The 26,280-nt window shown below is 44.2% G+C and overlaps 1 protein-coding gene across 1 annotated transcript in view; it reads left to right on the forward strand.

Annotated features, from left to right (window-relative positions):
• The window catches only part of gpr153 (G protein-coupled receptor 153), a 102,804-nt gene that overhangs the window by 69,867 nt on the left and 6,657 nt on the right, over positions 1-26,280 (forward strand). The window contains exons 5-6 of the mRNA XM_080215030.1: positions 15,180-15,369; positions 18,585-18,769. Of these exons, the coding sequence (XP_080071156.1) occupies positions 15,180-15,369; positions 18,585-18,769 (375 nt within the window). The remainder of the gene's footprint in view (positions 1-15,179; positions 15,370-18,584; positions 18,770-26,280) is intronic.

Raw genomic sequence — 26,280 nt, forward strand, 5'->3', positions numbered from 1 at the left:
TTGACAAATCCTTTGTTCCCCCTTATAAGTTTTGTGGAGGCAGGGATTGCCATGAGTGGAGGCAATGCCTGGAAATTCTGCAAATAAATATTAGTCTTCAGATCTGATGAAGGGTCACTGAGCTGAGCACTCGTTGAAATTCTACCGCCCCATCTGCCACAGAATCGGAGCGGGTGAATATTCGTTGTGCCCAGGCTAGAATTTCCAGTCTCACTGGAGCGAGGCTGTAGAATCCCACCCATTAACCCCGTTTCTTCCACAAGCGCTGCCTGACCTGCTGAGATTTCTAGCATTTTTTTGTTTTTAGTTCAGATTACCGGCATCTACAGTATTTTGCTTTCACAGTAGTCTTCCATATTGCTTCTGATCGCGGAGCTGCATGTCACTCTCTCACAATTACTGCAACTCTTCTCGTCCCCCTTAGCCTCACAATCTTTTTAAGAGTTTATCCAATTTCCTTTTTTTAGAAGTTTATGTTGAATCTGCCCTTTCAGGCATGGTCTTCCAGATCACAATAATGCACCCTCCCCCCCACTGGTTCTTTGGTTAATCACCTTGAATCTGTGTCCTCCCTTTACTGAGCCTGCTGTCAATGGAAGCACTGTCCCCTCGTTACTCTGTCAAAGTCACTTGCAATATTGCACACCAAGTCTGGTTGCTCGGGGACCCTATCTATATTCCTAGGGCCAGTTCTGTTTTAGTATCATCTTATTTGTGCTTTACAGGATTACTTGTTTAATCCCACCTCCATTTTCCCACCCACGATCCCTCCCCTATCCTTACGTTTCCATAATTAGAGATCCCTATTTGCTATGTCCTCTCGCATTTGTGCATCCTGTGTTAGTTGTCTCCGATGAATATTTCAACCATTCAAGAACCGTCCAGAGCATTGCAACATTCTTTGTGTATTTACATGTTTAAAACAGTCAAGGTAACAACAAAGGTAATTCCAAACCTCAAGAATTAAAATTATGAGGAAATGTTGAGGTGGAAAAGAGATGTTATTGGGGGCTACCAAACTGGAATTTTCAAGATTAGAACAAAGACCTACATTTTTCGCCCAGAGAAATTCTTCTTCTGTGTTTCAAAAACCTAACACTTAAATTACATGTGAGGAAGATGGGAACACAAGATCACAAGAAATAGAAGCAGGAGTAGGCCACCAGCTCCTTCAAGCCTGCCCCACCATTCAATACAATCCTAGCTGATCTATGCCAGCCTCAACTCCTTTTCCCCAGAGCCCTCTATTCCTTGATCTATCAAATATTTATCCACCTCCACTTTAAATACTTCTAGGATGGGATTTTCCAGCCACACTGCCCCAAAACTGGAGAATCCCATCTGAAGTCAACAGACCTTTACATGGTCTGCCCCGCCTTGCCCACTGTGCATCATGTGGCAGGCGAGATGGGAAAAATCCCCCCCTTAATGATCCAGCCTCCACTATCCTTTGGGGCAGAGAATTCTTGAGATACACTGCCCACTGCGAGAAGTAATTTCCATGCACCTCAGTTTCAAATGATCTGGCCTTTATCTTGTAGCCAAACTCTTGTTCAAAACTCTTCACTAGTGAAAGCATCTCGGCATCTACCCTGTTAAGCACCCTCAGGATCTTATGTGTTTGAATAAGGTCGCCCCTCACTCTTCTAAACTCCCAGGAATACAGACCCAGATTATTTAGTCTCGCTAGTCAGGGAAGTCAGGCAAAGCTTTAACATCCAATTGTTAAGAGACCTTTAAGTTTTACAGACAGATGATTCATGCCTTCCAGGCTCAACTATTACAATGCTGGCTGATCTCCCATATCCTACCATCATTAAACTTGAGATCATCCAAAATCTACTGCCTTATATCTTAATTCATACCAAGTCCTGTTCATCACACAATCCTTTACTCTTACCTGCATTGGCTCCTGGATAAGCAATGCCTTGATTTCAAAATGCCCTTCCTGTTTTTAGATCCTCCTGTGGCCTTGTCCCTCTGTTTCTTTGTCTCTCTCGTCTCCTTTAACATCACAGTTGCCTAAATATGAAATGTTGTACTATCATATTTCCAGCTTCGTAGGCATCCTCAGTTTTAATCCATGCTGTCAGTTGCCTCTGTCCTAAGCCCTGGAATTCCCTCCCTATCCTCACCCCCCTACTTCAGTTTGCTGCTATAAGACAATCCTTAAAACTATCTCTTTGACCAAACTTTTGCTCATGCGACTCTATGTCTCCTCACATGGCTTGGTGCCATACTTTGTTTCATTAATGTGTCCTCTGAAGTATCTTGGGATGCTTTATTATATTAAGAAAGCTTTATCAATATATCATGTTATAAGAGACAATTAGTTTCAAGTCTGAAGAGAGAAGGAATAAAGGGTGAAAAGGTGAATAGGTACAGTTAGAATATAATAATTGGTAAGAAGTGAAGGAAAAGCAGTTAGCTCAGTTGACTAGACAACTAGTATGCAGATTAGATGAGTGCTATTGCAAAGGGTTCGATCCTCATTTCAGCCAAGGCAGACTCGGAGCCTACCTCCTCGTCTGAACCATAGTATTGTCATGGTTTGGGCAGCACAATGGCAAGTGGATAGCGTTGCTGCCTCACAATGCCAGGGGCCCGGGTTCAATTCTGGCCTCGGGTCACTGTCAGTGTGGAGTTTGCACATTCTTATCGTGCCTGTGTGGGTTTCCTCTGGGTGCTCCGGTTTCCTCCCACAGTCCAAAGATGTGTGTGTCAGGTGGATTGGCCCTGCTAAATTGTTCCTTTGTGTCAGGGGGATTAGCAGGGTAAATACATGGGGTTACTGGGTGGCATTGCTGTCAGTGCAGGCTTGATGGACCAACTGGCCTCCTTCTGCACCATAGGGATTCTATGATTCTATGAAATAATAGCCAAGACCTCCCTATAGACAAAAGAACTCAGGTGAAGATGATCATTGGACTGAGCAAGGTCATCCTTTTCATCGATCGACCCACCTCCCTGAGGGGATCAATTGAACACATCGAGGCTAATGGCCTTATCTTTTTACTGCTTTTGGTTTCTGCTTCCCGTTGGCTTCTAACGATGATGGATCATCGGGTCAGTTCTGTGTTACTTTCTTTTTTGCCCTTGTTTATTTTTAGTCCTCTGACTTTTCAATGTTGCTTGTGATTTGAAGATTTGAAAAGAATATCTGTCTGGAGTGATGTCCCACTGAAGTCATTCAGTAAATAACAATACTGCCCAATATTTGCTATACCACATGCGTATGGCATTTCTATAACTTCACTCCTTTTTAACAACGACAAAGCATGACAAAAGAATGATATTTATTATTTAGCTTCTGCTGAAAAAAATATGTTGAATGTCATACCTGTGACTTAAAGAAAACTGCGTGAAATAATTGGGGAATACCTATTAAATAGCAGTCCAATTCATATGATGTAAATAAGTAAATGAAGTATATTACTTATGAATATTGGGGTTGATTCCTGATTGGGGCCAAGCTGCTATTATTTGAGAAAGCATAATTGTTCCAGAACTGAGTTCAGAACCCCATGGTCCAGGAAAGAGAATATTCATCCAAGCTCCATCCCTCAGTGCCATCAAATAGCCCTACCTGGGTAGGATATGTGACCATTAGCAAGGAACAGATAGCAGTTAGCCAAAGTCACCGCTATTGTTGCGCAGAACTTTCAATATTTAGCATTCAGTCTTATACTTGAAAAAAGACCGTTACAATGAGGTATCTGGTGCCTCTAACGCTGGGTGAATCTGCATCTCCAACACGAGAGGATCTAACCATATCCCTTGATATTCAATGATGTCACCATGGCTTAATCCTCCATTATCAACATCCTGGGAGTTACCATTAACCAGAAACTTAACCAGACTAGCCATATAACTACTGTGGCTACAAGAGCAAGTCAAATGCTAGAAACCCTGCCGTGAGTAACTTGCCTCTTAACTCCCCAAAGCCTGTCTGCCATCTACAAGGCACAAGTCAGGAGTGTGGTGAAATAGTCTCCTCTTGCCTGGATGAGTGCAGCTCCAAGAACACTCAAGAGGCTTGACACCATCCAAGACAAAGCAGCCAGTTTGATCGCTACCCCTTCCATAAAAATTCACTTCCTCCATCACCGACAAAAAATGGCAACTGTTTCTATCACCTCCAAGATGCACTGCAGGAACTCACCAAGATTCCTTAAGAAACACGTTCTAAACCCACAATCATTACCAGCTAGAAAGATAAGAGCAGCAGATACATGGGAATACCATCACCTTGAGGTTGCCCTCAAGCCACTCATCATCCTGACTTGGAAACATATTACCATTCCTTCACTGTCACTGGGTCAAAGTCCTGGAACTCACTCCCTAACAGCACTCTGGGTATACCAAAATCTCAGGTACTGCAACAGTTCATAAAGGCAGCTCACTACCACCTCCTCAAGGATAAGTGGAATGGGTAATAAACGCTGGCCTAGCCAGTGACGCCCACATCCCATAAATAAAAAGAAATCTCAGCAAGAATCAGTGCCTGCAGGAAAGAAGGAGGGAAAAGTGGAAGAAAGCTACATTTTTTCCCCCCTGCATCTTAAATCTCCTCCATTGCCCACCATCAGGGGAGAATGGTGAAGTGGCTCTTCCCAAATGACTGCCAGTGCTACTTGGGTTGCTGCCATGGTTTGCTCATCTTCAACCTGCAAAACCCCTTCCCTGTTCTCCTTCCATCCTGAGCGCTGAGAGCCTGCAGAACTCAGATTAGACGCACCTTGGAACCCGGAAAGTTACAATGATAGTCATCGAAACTGCAAAGCCTTCCTGTCCTTTGTGAGGCAGACTGTTAGTGATCTGGGTGCATACAGAGGCTGTTTTTGTGGGTGCAATGCATCACTTATCCTGCTTGAACATTGCAGCACCTGATTAACATGCTGTCAACATGCGTTGTGTACTCATCAAATTTCCTGATGTACAACTTAAGTTGATTTGTTTGTGTCACAAACAGGCTTACATTAATACTGCAATGATGTTACTGTGAAAATCCCCTAGTCACCACACTCCAGCACCTGTTTGGGTACACTGAGTGAGAATTTAGCATGACCAATGTAGATAACTAACATGTGTCTTGGACTGTAGAAGGAAACCAGAGGAAACCCACGCAGACACAGGGAGAAGATGCAGACTCTAAGCAGAGAGTGACCCAAGCCGGGAATCGAACCCAGGTCCCTCCTGCTTTGAGCAGTGCTAACCACCATGCCACTGTGCTACCCAACGAACAAGTCAAAATTTTGCTGTGTTCAGAATTATGAAAGGCTTTGGGAAGAATGAGTAGCGAGAAACTGATTCCCTGCTGACAAAAGGCTCAACCATAAACACAAAATACAAGACTAAAGAACCAGGGGGGAAATGAGAATGTTTTCATGCAGTATGTTCTGATCTGACACTGCCTGAAAGGGTCATAGAGGTGGATTCAGTGGTTAGATATCTACTTGAAAAGGGAAAAGAAAATAGCAAGTGATGAGGAAAGGGCAGGGGCGTGTGATTACTTGAATGTGTCTTCCAAAAGAGCTGGCACACACACACACACACACACACACACACACACACACACACACACACACACACACACACACACACACACACACACACACACCATGCTCTGATTGACCTCATTCTGTGTTGCTACATTCTGCGATTCCCAGTGCCCCATCTAATATTCCTCCCTCATCCACAACCATTTAATAAAAACAGATTGATTGATTACTCATCTTCACGTGGTTGGCAGGATCATACCGTGTGTCAAATGGCTGCCTCCTTTGTCTAAGCAACAAACTTCAAAGCAATTGATTGTGAATCTCCCTCGAATTGTTTCTGTGATATGATGACGGTGAGTATACAAACCTTTCTTTTAGCCCACAATTTTGTATTCTATATGAAAAGGGCTTGTCTAGCAAGGTCATACAGCATTGCCCTGCCAACCTGTCCACCCATTCTGTTCTTCATTTCCTCACTCCATTTCTCTCAGATTCTCTGTCTCACTTGTTATCTTTGGCCTTCGCTCATTCTCTCCACTCTTTTGGCCAAGTCTGTGTTTAAGAAGGAATGCTGGCACTGGGAAATGGAACACTCTTTCCATTTTCAACAGAGACACACGGCTCAAGTTGTTTCCAATGAGGTACAAAGTCAGTTTTCAACTGACCAAAACCGTAAGATGTAGGAACAGCAGCAGGCCATGAGGCCTCTTGAGTCTGCTCCACCATTCAGTCAGATCATGACTGATTTGATATAATCTTCAACTCCACTTTCCTGCCTTATCCACATGATCCTTGATTCCCTTACTGATTAAAAATCTGTCTACTCAGCTTTGAACATACTTAACAACGCAGCCTCTACAGCCCTCTGTGGTATAAATTCGCTACCCTCTGAGTGAAGAAATTCCTCCTCATCTCTGGCTTAAATGGGCGATCATTTATTCTGAGAATATGTCCTCTTGTCCTAGACTCTCCTACAAGTGGGGGAAACATTCTCTCAGTATTGAGCCTTCAAGCCCCCTGAGAATCTGGTATGTCTCAACAAAGTCGCCTCTCAATCTTCTAAATTCCGAAGAGTACAGGCCCAACTTGCAGTCAATCTTTCCTCCATAAGAAAATCCCTGCTTACCTAGGATCAACCTAGTGAACCTTCTCTGGACTGCCTCCAATGCCAAAGCAGTTCAAAACTGTTCGCAGTATTCCGGATGTCTCTGATTTCTCTAAGCAGAACTGTGGTAAATGTTGAAAGAAATTCCTTTTGTTATTCAAACTGAACATTCTCCTTAGCACCGACGGGAACCTTGTGGTGCTTTGAGCCCATGTCCACTACAAGTCTTGTAAGACTTTTAACAGTTCAGAAGAGACTGTTGTCCCATCAATCTAAACTGTTTGTTGGGGTGCATTTCAAGCTTACACTGTGGTTAGAAACTGCCTGTGATTTGATCCAATCAAAATACAAGTTGACCACTTTTGTGTATATATATATCGATAGATAGATTTTAGATCAGGAATGAATCCAAGCTTACTGGGTAAGGGCAGGAATGTTGTTGGATCAGCTATGAGCCTATTGAGTGGCGGAATGGGTTTAAGGGGCTGAATGACCGACTCCTGTTCTTATATCTTGTGGTGTGACATGCGCCAGTCTTCAAAACTCTGAGGGCAAGTGGAAAATGTACGCTGGTGAAACTCTTGAAAACCCAGTTCTCAGAGGTCGAAGTTCAGCAGCTACCATCCAGTGTGTTTTTATTATCAGCAGTAGCACTGCTGCTTCATAGTGCCAAGGATCTAGTGCGAATCCCAGCTTGGGTTACTGTATGTATGGAGTTTGCACATTCTCCCCATGTCTGCATGGGTTTCCTCTGGATGCTCCAGTTTCCTCCCACATTCTGAAAGATGTGCTGGTTAGGTCTGTTGACCCGAACAGGCACCAGACTGTGGTGACTAGGGGAATTTCACAGTAACTTCATTGCAGTGTTAATGGAAGCCTTACTTGTGACTAATAAATAAGTTTTAACTTCTGGTTTGAACATGTTTTTATCAACCTTTGATGCTAATGTGTCAACTTTGGGGCGTCTACCATTTTGGATGGCTAAAGATTACTCCAAAATGGGGACACGGTAAGGAAAATAGGAGATCGGAAACTTTCGAACATTTAAAAGAAAAACAAAGCAGACCTTAACTGTTAGAAGAAGAATAACAATAAAATAGGAGGAATAAAAAGTTGAACCTATGCTAAGCATTTCAGTGCAGTTATTTTAATTGAAAATTAAATTTTTTATGATTGCCAAAATGTGACCTTCTATCATTAATGTCAAGGCAACCATATTCTGTATAATGGCTGCTACTCTGTCTCCCTCTCAACCATCTCCTGATCCTGCATAGTTTTCAAAGCTAACTTTTTTTTGGCCATGCACTCTGCCAATTTTCCCAAGTTCCTCCCTTACTTTCTGCTGGAGTTTGTCCTGCAAAGTATCTCGGGCTGTTGCCAAAAGTGAAAGATAGTTTAAATCCCGCCACTGCCGCCGCCCCTCCAACACACACACACACACACACACACACACACACACACACACACACACACACACACACACACACACACACACACACACACACACACACCAGATAGTGGAATTTAACTTCAATAAAAATACCTGGAATTTAGAATGTACTGATGACCGTGAAACTATTGTCAGTGGTTGGGGAAAAAAACATCTGGTTCACTACTGTTCTTTAGGGAGGGAACTCTGCCATCCTTACCTGGTCTAGCCTACATGCAATGTGATTGATACTCAGTTGCCCTCAGGCAATTATGTATGGCCAGCCAGCGCTGCCTATGTCATACAAATGGATAAAGAAAAACATTTATTGTGGAAAAGAAAAGGAAAAGCCTGCCCAGGGAAACTGCAGTGTTAATGTAAGCCTACTTGTGACTAATAACTAAACTTTAAACTTTACTTTTTACTTTTAGGTAAGTTTAAAGCTTAAAGGAAATCAGCAAGGTAAAGAGACAGAGGCCAATGGAGGGAATTCCAGAGTGTAGAGCTCTGGCAACTGAAGGCATGACCACTAATGGTGGTGTGATTGGATATGGGTAGGAGGCCATAACTAAAGAGTACAGATATATGGGAGGGTTGTGAGGCTGGATGAGATGACGGGGATAGGGAGGGGCAAGGCCTCTCTATAAAAGTTTATGTTCCCTTATCTAAGGAAAGATATCCTGGCATTGGAGGCAGTCCAGAGAAGGTTCACTAGGCTGATTCTGGGTGTGGATAGATGTTCTTATGAGGTTGCGTAGGTTGGAACTGTACTGATTGGAGCTTGGAAGAATGAGAGGTGAACTTACTGAGACATATTGAATTCTCAGGGGGGTGACAGGATTGACGCTGAGAGGATGTTTCCCCTTGTTGGAGAGTTTAGGGCCAGGGAGCATAACCTCAGAGTAAGGGGATCATCCATTTTAGACAAAGCTGAGGAATAACTTCTTCTCTGAGGCTGGTGAATCTGTTTTATTCTTTACTGTAGCGAGCTGAAGAGGTTGGGTCATTAAGTATGTTCAAGGCTGAGATGGGTATCTTTAATCAGTAAGGGAATCAAGGGTTATGGGGTAAGGAAGGAAATTGGAGCTGAAGATGATACCAGATCAGTTATGATTTCATTGAATGGTGAAGCAGAAGAGATGGACTACCACTGTGTTTTATGGTCTAAGGCTATTGAGGTACTTGGGAATTAGGATGAGAATTTTAAAATCAAGATGTTGTTTGACAAGGAACCAATGTGGGCCAGTTAACTTGGGGGTGATCAGTGAACTGGTGCGAGTTTAGGCATGAGCAGCAGAGATTTAGACAGCCTCGAGTTTACAAAGGATCTATTCCCACCCCGATAACATCACCAAATTCCACCCTGCCTCAACACCTCTGCTGAAACGTTATCCATGTGTATGTTATCCTCAGTCTTAATTATTCCAACACACTTCAGGTTGGTCTCCCATGAGTTAAGTTTAAGGTTATCCAAAATGCTGCTATCTTAACTTGCACATGTTCCATTCACAAATCACTCCTGTGCCCATTGACCTAGATTGGCTCTTGATTAATCAACACCTTGATTTTAAAATGCTTATCCTTGTTTTCAAATCCCTTCAAAGCTTTCTCCCTCCCCCCACCACTTTATAATCTCTCCAGCCCCACAACCCTCCAAGATATCTGTGCTCTCAATTATATCCTCTTGACTGTCTCCTATTTTAATCGCATCACCACTGGCACTATAGACCCTGAGTTCTGGAATTCCCTACCTGAAACTCTAACCCACACCCTGGCCGGAATTTTACTGCCCTGTCCACCACAGGAATCAGAGTGGGAGAGGGCCAGGCAATGGAAAGGTCTGTTGACCTCGAGTGGGATTTCATGGTTTTGGGATGAGCGAGGCTGTAAAATCCTGCCCATAATATTTCTTTCCCCCTCTAGGATGCTTACACAGGAGCCAAAGGAAACATTTCAAATGACAATCTCATAGCCTTCATGAAGATCTATATTATTAACATTGACACCTGCGAAACAGATGCCCAATCATAGCCAAAATGGCAATACATCATCATAATGCTGTCAAGGCCATCCACTGAACAAGGACCACCACCGGAATACAAGAGTGGGAAAGATGGATAGAGGGGGCAGCTGTTTATGACCACAATCCACCTCCATCTCTACCAGTCACCAATATCCTCACTGTGGGAGAATCTGCAAGATTAAGAATGGACATCTGTAATTCAAGCAGCCAACACCAACATCTCCATAAGGGAGAACCATCCTCAATGTGAGGGATTGCTGATGGAAATGTCTTTTTAACCAGGTGGCCAATTATTGCTTCCCAGCAGGTTGTTGTTGGACTTCCTCCACGTCGTGTCCTTAGCCAAATTCTTTTCACTTCCTGACCACTTAACACCAGCCCATTTCCAACAGGGTTGGGGTCAGAAGTGCGATGGAATGTTCATTATTTGCTTAGACAGGTGCAAGTGCAACAAAAGCTTGATGCCACCCAGGTAAAGCCAGTTTGCCTGTTTAACACCCACACATTGATTTCAATTCCATCCACTCTTCCAGAGGCACTCTATCACCCTGTGGGGTTGGGCAGAAGAGACAGAGGATCTCCTCGTGAGCTGGCTCCTAGGCCTTGCCAAATAATTTGTAAACAGGCCCAGATAATAGGCAACCAAGGGTCATTGACCGGACTGTCTGCCTCTCTACTGCAGTTATATTCGCAGCCAGGTGTTCCTGGAGAGGGGGCATGTGATGTCCACAGACATTACCAAGACCTTCCCTGCTCATTGGCCATAGCAGAAACTGGGGTATATTATCGACCCCTTTAACCACATTTTGCTTTCATGTTTGAAGTTTCCTGCCTGCTTTGTTGTTTGTTTCAGGTGGCTCCCTTTTTGGGGGCTGCCTTCTTGCTTTGTCCCTGAGTTTGTTTAATTTAGCTTATTTGATTGGCCGGCACTTTGTGACTGTGCTATGCTTTAGCTAAAGGCTAATTGCAGCAACTTGCAAACTCTACCACAAGAAAGGCAAGAGCAGTCAGATCTTGGAAACCGTATCTCTCCAAGGCCACAACTGTTGTGACGTTTACCACTGTTCCTTTATTGTTGCTGGGATATCATTCTGGAATTCGCTGTCCTTTACCATCCTGGGAACACCTGGACCGCTGTGGTTGAAGAAGTAGACCACTTTCTCAGGTCAACGAGAATGGATGGTAAATGAGATGATTAATATTAGGAGCAGGAATAGACAGTTCAGCCTCTTGACCCTGCTCCACATTTCAATAAAATCACGCCTGATTTGATTGTGATCTTAACTCCATTTTTTCAAAGAATCCCTACAGTGCAGAAAGCGGCCATTTTGCCCATTGAGTCTGCACCAACTCTGTCTGGCAGAGCACCTTAGCCAGGCCCTCTGCCCCGCCCTATGCCCATAGCCCTACACATTTACCATGGTTAATCCATCTAACCTACACATCTTGGAACACTAAGGAGCAATTTATCATGGCCAATCCATCTAACCTATGCATCTTTGGACCGTAGGAGGAAACCAGAGCATCCGGAGGAAACCCACGCAGACGTGGGGAGAACGTGCAAACCCCACACAGACAGTGAGTGATCCAAGGCCAGAATAGAACCCGGGTCCTTGGCACTGTGAGACAGTAGTGCTAACCACTGTGTTGCCGTACCACCCTTTTTCTGCCCAAGTCAACTTTGAATACAGTTCAATGACCCAGCCTCCGCTGCTGTCTGGCAAAGAGGATTCCAAAAACCCTCAGAGAAGAAATTTCCCCTCATTTCAGTCTAAAATGGGGAAACCTTTATTTTTAAATAGTGTGCCTTGGTTTTATATTTCCCCCACATCCTGAAAACCAACAAATGGAGCTTTGGAAACTTTCAAACACAAATTGCAGTATCACCATAACATCCCACCCTCCTCCCACTCACCTTGTCAATCAGAGTTTCGTGTATCCCAGCCCCACACCTGTCAACATTATGTTCTAAGCTGCTATCACGGCATTTGCGACTGGGTGAGATTATCTTGTGTCTTTTCCTGAGGCTGTATCGTGCTGCTAACTAGCAGCATGAGATGTGCATTGCAACCTTAGACAGACAGAGAGAACCATTTATTCAGCATGTCATCAAGGCTGAAAACAGCAGCAGAGACGACCAGATAAAATAATTCAGTTTATCATCGAATCCCTATAGTGCAGAAGGAGGCCATTTGGCCCATCAAGTCTGCACCAACCGCAATCCCACCCAGACCCTATCCCCGTAACCCCACTTATTTACACTACTAGTTCCCCAACACTAAGGGGCAATTTAGCATGGCCAATCCACCTAAACCGCACATCTTTGGAGTGTGGGAGGAAACTGGAGCACCCGGGGGAAACCCATGCAGACAAGATGCAAACTCCACAAATCGACCCCAGTCTCTGATGTTGTGAGCTGCAGTGCTAACCACTGTGCCACTGTGCTGTCTGCCTTATGTTTTCAGGGAGGGCAGTCTCTGTCAATGAAGTTGGGGGTCAGGAACGACTGTCACCTTGTATTTTTGAAACAGTGCTTTGTTGCTCCGTGACTCACCGAAAGGCTTTGATACTTAATCCAATATTATCCTCGATGGTTTCACTGCAACAGTAAAGTCCCAGGTCATGAAGGGATGAGTCACTTGTTGCTACGAAGGGCATGGCACTGCGAGCTGTGATCTTGGCATGCCTTTTATTATTGGATTGATTCTAAAATCCATCAGTCTTGCAAGTAATAATTTTAAGTAACTCTTTGAACAGCTATTCTGCAAATTCAACATGAAAGCCTTTGTAAATAAATAGAATCCATTAGTGTAATAGGAATCAATTTCTTCTTCAGGCCAATGGAGCTGTGCTAGCAGCTCCCTTCATCAATCCTGCATTAAATGGAGGGTAACAGACACTTCAGTTGACCTCTGCGATCGAACAAGTTGAGGCGTTTCTCCAGTCGAACTAGGCTGGCAAACTTTATTGCCAACCTTTGCGAATGAAGGATGGCAACTTGGCCAATGCGCTAAATGGTCATGCAGTACCTGTGCTGAAGATGCTTAAAAAATAAGGAGAGGAGTGAAAATTGTTAGTGTGAGAGCTGCAGTGTGTATGATGAGTTGCCAGTGTCAGATGTTCTGGACACTGGGAGGAGCAGAGAGAATTCCAGGTTCCTTTCTCATTAGGAGAGGGAGAAAATCTTGAGCCATCCCAGGCAGGGGGGCAGGTGCATTCATAGCTTGTCGAATGAGAGTTCTGCTATTGGCCATTTACAAAATAGTATCAATAGAGATTAAAGATCACAAGATCCTGGGATAAGTACTGATGACCAATAAGCTGCATGGTCACAATCCTGTACGTTAGCCTGGAAGTCGTGTGGACTGGGTCAGCCCCTTTATGTTATCATGTATACACTGCTACCCATGCACTTAAATAAATCACCCGCACACTCAAAATGCTCCATCCACCTATCACTCCAAGTAAAAGGTCTTCACCATTCCCCATCAACATCTAAGAGAAGCTTGGATGACTTTATAACTTCTGCTTTTGTTCCACTGCCCAGAAACACATTCCAAATGTTGCTTGATCTCTCAATTCTACCCTGATATTGGTCCTAAATCTGTCCCTCAGCAGTTTGAGCCTGTAGCCCTGATTCTGTGCTCTTAAATTATCTGAAGATCATATTATGGAATTCCAGGGATTGTCTGATGAAAAAGGGGAAATAGTGAGAAAGTTAAATGCCTTAAAGATAGAACTCCTTGTTCAAAGGCTGTTAGAAACAAAATTGATCACAGCCTCCTTTTTCAAACCATCATTCAATCTACTCCTAATGAGAGAAATAGCTAGGGAAAGGAAATATTTTAGCATGATGACTATTTTGGTATACCCTTGCTACAATCCGATTGTTTTCAACAGGAGTTACAGTCGCATTATTGCCATCATAATAAGGGGAGGCCCTAATGATCTCAATCAATAATATAAAAACTAGGAACAGGAGTAGGCCATTCAGCCCTTCGAGTCCATTCCACCATTCATTTTGATCATGGCTGATCATCAAATTCAATATCCTGACCCCCATATCCTTTGATCTCTTTAACACCAAGAGCTAAATCTAATTTTTTCTTGAAACCACACAACTTTTGGTGCCAACAATTTTGTGGTAGTGAATTCCACCCACTCTCAGGTGAAGAAATTTCTCCTCACCTCAGTCCTAAAAAATTTACCCCTTATCCTCGAATTATGACCTCTAGTTCTAGACTCCCCCACCCTGAGAAATATACTTTCTGACCCTGCCTAATTCTGTAATAGAAACTGTTATAGGAATAAGGACCAAAGAGGAGGGCTTTTACGTACTAGTTTAGATTAAGGACCTCCCAGGTGCTACAGAAGATATACTAGGAGATGCATATTAAGAAGTGTGATTTATTTTAAAAGGAATCAAGTTGGGAAGCTAGGTGTCATCATCATTGTAAATCACACCTGTCTGTACCAAATCATTTCCATCTTTGTGTTAAATATAAAGTTTGCAGTTAGTGCTGTACCCTTGTGGGTGAATTATGAAATTGAGCATGTAACTGGAATTCCCAGCCAGGACAGAGTTAGCGACAATTGGCTGCTATTTCCAAGCTAGGAGAATTCAGCCAAGATCTCCTGCTGGGTGTGGACATTAGAATGGGGGCAAGCCACACTCTCCTCCTGTATCATACTCAACCATGTATTAAAGATTTTCCCCGTTTAAAGTCTTTGCCCCAATTTATCTGAGGAGATTGTGTGACATACACTCAACACATGACGTACCACCGTGTACACCCAACTTGTGTGCTATCAGTGTGTAGACCCAACCGTGCAGTACTATTGTTTGGTACGTGGCCTATTGTGCGGACATCTTTCTGTCTCATGTGCAATACACCTCACAGGTTAGATTCATTCACGATTGACCGTCTTGGGTGAAATACTAGGATGTGGTCAAGGTCTTGCAGGCCTGCACCCCAAGAGAGCCTGCGGTAAAGGAGGGGTGATGGTGGGGAGGGTGTGAAGAGGTAACAAGATAAAAGATAAGTTTGCAATGGAAGATGTGTTTTGGATTGACCCTGAGCTATTCAGGTTTCAAATAAACTTCCTTTTGTTGCTTTGCAGGTGGTGAGTTTTGCAAGCCTCAAGTATGACACCTCTTACACTTGGATGGTGTTGTGTTTCCTCTGGTGTTCCATTGTCCAGTCCATCCTCCTCCCATTGTTCCTTTGGGCTTGTGACCGCTACAGGGCTGATGTAAAAAGTGTCTGGGAAAAATGTGTAGCTATCATGTCCAATGATGAAATCGATGAAGGTAATCTTCCTTCTTTAATGAATTCTGTTCCTGGTTAACATCCATTAATGTCTTGAATTTATCTGTGTGCTGAGTTTGAAAGTGTTGTACAATAAGTAGCATCATGCTCAGCCAGATATTGTAGATTTTGCCCATTTAAACTCTGCCCCCAGTTCATCTGAGGAGCTTGTGTGGCATACACTCAATCCATGAAGAGCCACTGTGTACACCCAACTTGTTCAGTGCTGTTGTTCAGTACATTGCCCAGTGTAGATATTTTCAGTGTCTTGTGTACAATGCAATATTTGCAGTACCTCTATGTGGTACTGCACATGATTCTATCCCTGGTGTTTCTATACATAGGACATGATGCAACTTCCTACAAGACTGCAGACAGTGGGGGGCAAAAAATGTAGGGGGTGATTCTCCCATCCCATTGCACTGCTTTTTTAGCGCAGCAGGCCAAGAGACTCTCGCAGCAGCTGATTGGCGTTGGGCATCCGGGCCTCCGCATATCTGCCAGTGCCGATTTCTGGTGCCGATGCAACAGGTAATTTTAATATAATTTAACTCTGATTAGCGGGTTAGGGACTGAAGTCTCTGGCCCGACTTGCCTCCACCACCAACCCCCCCGCCTCCACTCCAGCAGGGATTACTATAGCTCCTCCCATGCAGGGAGCTGGTAGTCTGACAATTGGGGGCCCCAGAGTGTCAGGTAATACGGGGGTACCTGCTGCGCATTGCCACTTTGGCAATGCCAGCCTGGGCCACTGGCGCTGCCTAAGATGCAAAGTGTCAATTCCTGGGGGGCTTTTGGCATGGGGCAGCACCAAGGAGGGGCAGGGCCTAATGGAGGCAGGACCTGATGGGGGCAGGACCTCCAGGGGGCAATCTGTGGGGGTGAGGGGTCCTGCTACCATTATTCACTCGGGATCGTGTGGGGGGTGGGGGCGGGGGGGGGGGTGGAGCTAGCCATCAGGATGGGGGGGGGTGCGAGGGGAGGCAACATGCTGGGTTGGCGGGGGGGTGGGGGTCAGTGCTGCGGAGGTGTGGTTGGCACTGCATGGGGGTGATGTTGGGACTGTTGGTAGTGTGGATTGGGTGGGGAGGGGCTGGGAGATTGAGGCTAATGGGGAAGGTTTTAGGTCCAGATATGTTCGGGGCCGATCAGGCCATGGTGGGTTTGGTGGGGCAGCAGTGCAGGATCACGGGGCTGACCAGCGATTGTGCAGGGGCCGATCTCGGTGCTGACAGATCGGTGCGCGTGCAGTATCCCACTCAGCACTATGCTGCTGAGTCCTCCAGTGGGAATAGCTTCCAGCCCCTGATTGTCAGCGTGATTCACGCTTGGGCACTCAGCAGTGCGCAGTTTTGGAGATTCACTTTGAAAATTCTGCTGAAAAATCCAGTGGGAATTTCTCCAGCTTTTACACAAATCCAACAACACCTTGAATGTTTTTGGGAGAATCGCCCCCTAGTATATTTACAAGGTCTGAGTATTTTGTTATATTGCCCTCTCTGCTGCCTTCTCTGTTAGGGATGTGTAAATAAAGTTAGTTCAATAATGGCTGCCAGCAGTGAAGTATGTGGTAGTCTTACTCAGTGCAGTGTACCACAGAAGACTTACATTTATATGGCACCTTTCATGACCACATGGTGCTCCAAAGTGCTTTACAACCAATTAAATACTTTTGAACTGCAACTCTTGTGTTGGAGAAAACACGACAACGCATTTGCACACAAGATCCCACCAACATTAATGTGGTAACGAATACAGATCTATTCTTGTGACATTGATTGAGGAACAAATATTGGTTAGCATATTGCCTGTTGCTCTAAAGAGAGATGTGGAGCTGCTGGTGTTAGACTAGGGTGGGCACAGTAAGAAGTCTCACAACACCAGGTTAAGGTCCAATGGATTATTTGGAATCACGAGCTTTCAGAGCTCCGCTCCTTCATCGGGAACCCACCTCCACTCACCTGATGAAGGAACAGCGCTCTGAAAGCTCCTGATTCCAAATAAACCTGTTGGACTTTAACCTGATGCTGTGAGACTTCTTACTGTTCTAAAGAGTGCCATGGGATCTATTACAAGATTTGTAAAAGATCCCACCAACATTAATGTGATAATGAACACAGAGCTATTCTTGTGACATTGATTGAGGAATAAATATTGGTCAGGATAGTGGATATAACTCGCAGTGTCTGTTGTTTTAAAGATTGCCATGGGGTCTTTTACAAGATCGTTGATGAGACCTTGGTTTAGTATCTCACCGAAAAGACAGCACCTCTGACAGTGCAGCACTTCCTCAGTAGTGCATTGGAGTGCCTGTCAGCTTTGATTTTTGTGCTCAAGCCTTTGGAGTGGGTCTTGAACCACAGTCTTCCGTTGATGATTCACCCTGGGCTGTGCGCCTGTGCATATGATCCGATCCATGGAAAATCCCTATTTTGTGTATAGTTTAGGGTGTACAAAGTCCCCAAAATAGTGCATAACTTCCTTACTGAACGTTACCTCACCCGTGATGTGGAGAGGCCGACATTGGATTGGGGTGGGCACAGTAAGAAGCCTCACAACACCAGGTTAAAGTCCAACAGGTTTATTTGGAATCACAAGCTTTCAGAGCGCTGCTCCTTCATCAGGAACCCTTGAGCCTTTCTTTAATGTCTCTCTACGTTTGTCCCCCCTGCTAATCCTAATTAGTCCAGATATCTTTGCCTGAAGATCTGTGAAACAGAATCAATCTATCCTACTCCCTCGTGCCTTCAGCTTCCTTCCTGCAGGACTGTGAAAATCTTTCCACTGAAGTAATTTTTCAGCAGGATTCTATACATATGCATAACTATATCATTGTAAAATAGTAAAATAATCCTGAAGAATGAAGTAAACCTTTGATTAATGTAAGACTGATCGATTTACAATGCGGCAGTTTATAGATTCTTACTATTGACCCACTCATGCAGCACTTCTACGAATTGCACAATCCATCCTGCGTCTGTACATTAAGATTTCCTTGTGAATTTAATTGCTCCTTTGGCTGATTTCCTACCATGTGGAATGCACTGTTACATTTCTTTGTAGTGTAAAGGGCGACATTTATTTTGCAATTGCTTTTTAATTTAATTTCAAGCTTGATTAAAGTTGCCTTCTTGAAGAAGACAGGTCACAGGTTGGGCTTTACACAAATTTGAATCAAAAGCAACTCACCAAATTATTTTTTCTTTTGTTGCTGCAGAAAACAGCCAGGATGGAGCGATTCACCCTGAATCTTTCTACGAAAGGCCCTATGATTATAACTGCACCACTGAAATCCTCACAGTGGATCGCATTGCCAAGTATGACTTCTCAGCTTTGGAAAGGGGTGTACCGCAGGTGTACCCAATGAGAGAGATGCAAGAGGATAAAATGCAGTATTTGCAGGTATCTGTCTCAACAAGGATTCCCGAATTCTTCCTTGCATTATTCAGACTTGAATCTTCACTCCGAGCTAATGAATTGAAGCCCCATTTGCCTTCAGTTCTCCTCATTCTGCTTGCTGGCTACATGCACCTCTCTATGATTCATAGAGATTAGGATTTTGATCCCAGTTGTTCTCTGAGTTCCTTTTATTCACCCATTGCCCTGAACCCCCAGGCCCAAGGTGTTCCTCCTCCTTCCCTGGAGATGTTGAAATGTCTTGGATGCAGTTCCATGGACAGTAGCTGCCAATCCTCCATTCTTCACATGTGAGCAGAGGTGTTCGGTCTCAGCAGGCTCAGAAGGTAGAAGTGGTGGTCAAGTCTGACCCAAGTCCAGCCACGCACACCCTCCAGTGAAGGGTCACTGGATGGTTTCAGAACCTCGGTTGACTTTTCCCTCCCTCAAAATCAAGTTGCCATCCTAGTTCTGGACTCACTTAGCACAGATCTCAGAGAGTGAACCTATGATGTTAAAGGCCCATGTAGCCCACTATTAAGGAACCATCAGGGGATCATTTTCCTTTAAGGTTATGATAACTCCAGGAGTAGGCTGTAAAGGAGCAATGCTTTATTGCACAAAATAAAGTGAAGTTAAACCACAAGCCTGTGGTGAACACAAACAGGTCCCATCTGGGACAGTACAATAATGGACCCACTCAGAGGCCTGCTTTATAAAGGGTTCAGTATACGAGCTCCACCTGGTATGGTAATTACCAATCCCCAGGAAGATCATATTCTCTGAGTCCCACAGGGAGGTGAATCAGTGATTCCCCATGTAAGCCCTGGGGGTTATCACAAAAGCCTATAAAAATTATCTCTATCTCATTGAAAAGTATTCAACAATTATCTATAAACTGCCGCATTGTAAATCGATCAGTCATACATCAATCAAAGGTTTACTTCATTCTTCAGGATTATTTTACTATTTTACAATGATATAGTTATGCATATGTATAGAATCTTGCTGAAAAATTACTTCATTGGAAAGATTTTCACAGTCCTGCAGGAAGGAAGCTGAAGGCATGAGGGAGTAGGATAGATTGATTCTGTTTCACAGATCTTCAGGCAAAGATATCTGGACTAATTAGGATTAGCAGGGGGGACAAACGTAGAGAGACATTAAAGAAAGGCTTAAGGGTTCCTGTCTTTGATGGTCTTGAAAGAATAGGCATTGATTTTTCCCACTTGCACCTCTTCCCTGTCATTTTGAAGTTTAAAATTCTATTTCAGGAGCAATGGCTGTCATTGTTAGGGCTGAGTAATCCATCTTTTAGCAATTACATTAAGTGTTGGGAATCGACTTCTTGCTTTCTGAGCACAGAGTTCATTTCCGTGACTCGGACCAGAGGGAAGTGATGGTGACCGCCACTTTCTGGTGATGTTGAGGCGATGTGGTTTTCTGGAAGTGGAGTCTGTCATTTCGAATAATTATTGATACCCGCAGTGAGAATTCAAATGAAAATCATTGCTGTTATTCCGAGCTTCCATTATCGACATTTTCAAATGTCTGTTCTTACTAATTTCACCCGCCTTAGTCACATTCACCATTTTGAAAATGTAAGAGGCTTTCAAAATGGCGGCTATGAGTTCAACCTCCTGGAATAGGGTTTTGTGGGCTGTGGCCTCAGAATTTAAGTTCTTCAGTCAGAATGAATATGTCTTGAATCTTTAATCTAATACAAAGCAAACTGAAATGCGACCTTCCCAGTGGCTAGAAAGTTACATCAATCCAGGCTTCCTCCTGCAGCTTTGCTATATCGAACTTCCTTCACATGCTTCCTGTGCTGCCTTTTATGTTGCTGCTTTACTTGCTGACACCCTTCATCATAATCTATTGGCAGACACTTGCATCTCCTCTGGTGTCTAATGGAATCTCCACACCTCCTCCAATACTTCCCTCCTCCACGCCAAAGATTCCCTGCCCCCAAAAATCCACTCTTACTTCCCAATTAAATCCAATTCCCACAGAGATTTGAATACTGCCCCCTACCCTTCAACTTTTACTCCCTCGTAAACTCCCCCTCCCTGCCCCTCAAATAATTTCTTTCTGACCCACTATCCTCCACTCCAAATACACTCTCGCGTGTTCTGTCTCGTGTCTACGTCTTCGCTCTGTTGAGAGCGAGATTCTCCGGCCTCCCAGCCCCAGGAGGTGGCACGTCATTTGCTAGCGGCGGGATTCTCTGGTCCCGCATCTGTCAATGGGAATTCCTGTTGACTCCACCTCATGCCGACAGGGAAACCCGCGGGCGGGGACGCGCTGCTGGCGGGAGCGGAGAATCCGGCCGGTATGAATGCCTGGGGAATTCCGGCCAAAGTCCGTTTTTGTAACCAATTTTCCCTCAGAGTCTCAAAATGGTGGAACTGCATTTCCCCTTTTCCTGCAACCTATGGACTTTTGAGTGCAAATATTTCTTGATTAACCTCATCTTGCCTTCTATTCTTTCTGCCTCTCCATTCACCGGGGCTTCTCATTTTATTTAAAAATGGCTTAATTCCAAAATATCATCCAAATAAACGATGCAGAAATAGAACAATGGCACTCATTAGGGTAAAACCATCTGAGATTTAGTCCATTGCCCATGAAACCCAATGGGCCTCATTCCTACTGCCTTAGTGACCTGAGAAGGAGGATTATTTCGCACGGCGTTTCGCAGCTCACTCATCATTTATTTTTCTGTGCCCTTGGCACAGTCCAGGTCTGAAAGGGTCAGTGTCACCCTAAACAAACGGGGGCTATTGGCTATAATATTTTGAAATTGTTTTCTGCTTGAGCTGGCTTCTCCAATTGTATTTTGGATGCAGAAAAGATTAAAAATATGCTTTTATACTGTTTTTACAGATGTTAAGACAAACAGGAATTTCAAAACTGCCAGCAAAATGAATTCCCCAGTGGGCCAATGAGATACTCCCACTGTGCCTGGACCTGGTGTTTGACACATTATCACGGAGCTAAGCTAAATCTGTCGGGTGCTCCCTAACTCAGTTGCCACCTAGGACTGTCTGTTTTTGTGGAAAATTGGAATTGCAGCAAAAAGCTTTGGACACGATTGACCTCATTTTTCTCCTTTAAATGTCCTTAGCTGCCTTATATCATTAATGGATTGCCACATGATGAGAAGCAGCCCCGTACCATGTAATGGACTGTCGAATGCCCAGGAGTGCTGCTTTGGTACAATTCCAGGCAGCTGACTTTGTTATAGGTTCTTTCATACCCAGGAGTGGTGCTATAAATGCATTTGCTTTCCTCCTTTGCTATTGAGAAGCTAGTGTAGGATTCCATCAAGATTGACAAGAAGAGGAAAGAAGTCGAGATAAATTAGGAAGTAGGCGAGTAGGTGAAGTGATGCTAAGGTAAGGAGTTTCCACAGCTGACACACCCAACTCCCCACCTAGGCCCCCAATATTAGCCGATATTGTAAGCGGTTCCTGTACCTCAGGTACTAGCCTCCTCCCATTTCAGATCTGTCAACCACAACCCATTCCTCAACACCCCCCCCTCCCCAAACCACCACCCTCGACACCTCTGTCCCTGCAAACAACTGGCCCTGTCCTGCCCCATCTCCAGCCTGAAATAAATGCCCATCGAGACACACGGACTGACAAAAAAGGAAGATACTGCCAGAGCAGCTCACAGTACATGTGAACACCACATCAGTCAACAAGTAAGCCAAGGGGTGCTTGGTTCAGTCAAGAAGAGCTGGAAAATATAGACAGATTTGTTCTCCTACCCCTCAACTTGTGTGTTAATGAAGAGATGGAATATGTCGGAATCTTGATTTCTCTCAAGTGGTTTTGTTTGGAAAATAATCTGTGCTTTAAAGTCAAGTATTTTATCACAAGTGGTCAGCACACAACAAAGATTATTTACCAGAATCACTGGTTTCTATGTCATATCATTTGTTATCAATAATTATTATATATCCTCTATGAAAATGAACGTTCTGCAGGAAAGGAAACCGTTTTGATTCTGACAGCTCTCTCTCTCTCTCGTGCCTGGTTTGTTTCAACTTTGCCCTGCTGTATATTATGATAATTGTTTGCCTATCTCTTTCATGTCAATCGCATTATACCCAGTGATTCTGTTGTGCTGATTTGTTTTGAGTTAATGGATTGCATTGTTCTTGCAGACACTGCAATAAACAGGCATGTTTCACAGGGAAGGTGCTGACTTGCCACTAATTTGAACCTGATCTGAGCTTCCAATTACACATACTTTCCATCACCAAGGTAGCCCACCAAGATAACCCTAACATCAACCATCTCCACCTTTGCATTTATTGATCTGCTGCTGAAATCCTGGGCAGAGTTCTATGGTCCCCGTTTGGGGGCTTACAGGAAGAGGTGTCTGTAAGCAAGCCTGGTAGGTCTCCCCACTTTGTGCCTCATGTGGGCAAGCCTCCTGGGGTTGTCTCCCTCTGGGCCCCCTTTTAACATTGGGCACCGTCTCCTAAGGTGATTCACTCAGGGATGCTCCCACCCACCTTGCTTCTCCAGGACTCCCCTGCCCACCAATGCTGCCCACCTCTCTGTTCCGCAACAAGATCCCACCCCCAGCACTTGCCTGGCCCTGGACTTGAGACTTCGAACCTGCTTGTAGTTGCAATCCTAGTCACTGCTGGTGCTACTGGAATGACATCTAATTGGCTGTTGGCTCTCTGAGATGGGGCTTCCATCCAAGGGAAGCAGCAGTCTCGTCTCCAGCCACATAATGCTCCATAAATGGCTGCCTAGCAACCGTGAGTGGTGTGGATGCTTTTCCCACTGACTCTTCGAGTGGCAGGGAGCCTTCCAAAAATCCTGCCACCACATTCAGGCATGTGTCACTGCCAGACTTGACTATTCCAATGCTGTCCTGGCTGCTACCTTACCTTCCTGCACTCCAGAATCCTTAACACATCCAAAACTCTGCTGTCTGTACTCTAAACTGCACTGTCCCCCAGCTGCTAATGGATCTGAAAATTGATTAACTCGAAAATCTAAAGTTCGCAAAGTAATTGCTATTGAACTCCAGCTAAAACAAGAGTGTAATTAACTGCACAAACAATCCAAACAAAAACAGAAAATGCTGGAAAATCTCAGCAGGTCTGATAACATCTGTGGGGAGAGAATAGAGCCAACGTTTTGAGTCTAGATGACCCTTCAGGATCTAGACTCTTCATCTGAAGGGTCATCAGACTTGAAACATTGGCTGTATTCTCTCTCACAGATGCTGTCAGACCTGCTGAGATTTTTCAGCACTTGCTGTTTCTGTTTCAGATTTCAGCATCTGCAGCATTTTGCTTTTAAACAATCCAAAAGCTGTTCCTGAATTGGTTAAAAGAAATACTCCTTATGAATATTTTGCTTGCTGTCATTAAAATACCATTAAACTATTTAGGCTGTAGTCGCGGAATTGATTTGCTTTGTTTTTCAGTCTAAAGAGCAGGGCTTTTAATAAACTTTAGATCATGACAGTTATACAGAACTTATCCATCCAATTGGTGGGTTATTTTCTTACTCCATCAACTCCTGATTCCTCCACTTTGAGTGTAGGCCTTTGCAACAGTCAAGATCGGGTCGATTTGAACTCCATACCCTTTCCCCTATTGGTAAAAATTGAATATCATAAGTGGAGGCAGGACTTCCTCATCTGGGTCCTGCACACCATCTTTTACAGGTCTAATTTGTGAAAATCCTGCTCTGAGTATCCATAATTTTCTTATGCAGCAAATCTCAATCTTCTGATAAAAGAAATTTCTATTCATCTCAGCCGTAAAATAGCTGATCACTTCGCTTGAAACTATCCCCCTGGTTCAAGGGTGTGACCCCCCTTTCCAGCCAAGGTGATCACCCTCAGCTCCCAGAATTTTATCCATTTCCATGAGATTACCCTTCATTCTCCTGAACGCCAGAGTATATCAACTCATTCTACTCAATCCCACCTCACTGGATAGCCTTTTCATCCCAGGAATCATCAAGTGCACCTCACCCACCATGTCCATACTTCATATATCACCATCACCACCACAGACTGTAACCTCATGGGCCAGTATGGTCCTTGCTCTGCCTTTATTATCAAGCCAGGGGGGTCAATCCTTGGTTGACTGAGGAGTGTAAGAGATCATGCCAGGAGCTGCATACCTTGAAAGTAAGATTAACCTAGTGAAGCTATGACACAGTGCATGTGAAATGGTAGAGATGGCAAACTGTAGGCTGAGCTGAGTGATTCAATAGCCAACTGAGTAGATCAAAGCTCTGCAGTCCTGCAACATCCAGTTATAGAACATAGAACACTACAGCACAAACAGGCCCTTCGGCCCACAAGTTGCGCCGATCACATCAATACCTACCAATCCATAGACCTATCTATAGCCCCCATTATGAATGGTGCTGAAAAATTAAACAATCAATGAGAGGAAGTGGGTCCATAAATACGTCCACCCTCGATGGGGGAGCCCAGCACTTCAGTGCAAAAGACAAAACTCTGCGCTCGTTTTCAGGCAGAGATGCTGAGTAAATGATCCATTTTGGCTGCATTCTGAGGACCTACCTTCACAGCCAATCCAATTCATATCCACATGACATCAAACAATGCCCTGAGTTACAATAGACACAACAAAGGTCATGGGTCCTGGCAACATTCCAGCTGTAGTGCTGAAGGCTTGTACTTCAGAACTAACCATGCAACTGTGAGTCCATTATAGCTACAACTATACATCTATCAGACAACGTGGAAAATTTCCCAGGTATATCCCATCTTCAAATATCAGGATGAATCCAGTCTAGCTAATTTCCACCCCATCAGTCTATTCTCATCCTCAGGACAGTGTCATGAAGTAGCATGTACTCAGCTGCTCACGGGTGCCCAGTTTGAGTTCCAACAGGAACAGTCAGCTTCTGCTCTTGGTCCAAACATGGACTAACGAGTTGAATTCCAAAGGTGAAATGAGACTGACTGCCCTTGAGGTCAAGGCAGTATTTGGCCAAGTGTGGTGTCAAGGCGCCTAGTAAAATTGCAGTCAATGAAAATTAGGGGGACTCGCCACTGGGTGAAGTCATAGCAGCACAGACGAAGATTATTGTGGTGATTGAACATCGCAACCCCAGGACGTCACTACAGAGGTTCCTTAGGTCTATGTCCTATGCTCAACCATCTTCAGCTGCTTCATCGATGACCTTGCCTCCAACATAAATTCAGAAGAGGGGATGTTTGCTGATGATTTCAATGTTCAGTATTATTTGAGACTCCTTAGACAATGAAGCAATTCATGCTCATTTGCAGCAAGGCTCAGACAACATTCAGGCTTGGGCTGACAAGCAGCAAGTAACATTTATGCCACACAAATGCTAGGCAAGGACTATTTCCAACAAGAGAAAATCTAACCACCACCTCTAGACATTCAATAGCATTACCAACACTGAATTCCTCACCATTAATGTGCTGGGAGTCACCAATAACTGGGCCAGCCACCTAAATACAATAGCTACAGC

This window comes from Carcharhinus amblyrhynchos, chromosome 30, assembly GCF_965287045.1.
Source record: "Carcharhinus amblyrhynchos chromosome 30, sCarAmb.v2.hapA, whole genome shotgun sequence".
Lineage (NCBI taxonomy): Eukaryota > Metazoa > Chordata > Chondrichthyes > Carcharhiniformes > Carcharhinidae > Carcharhinus > Carcharhinus amblyrhynchos.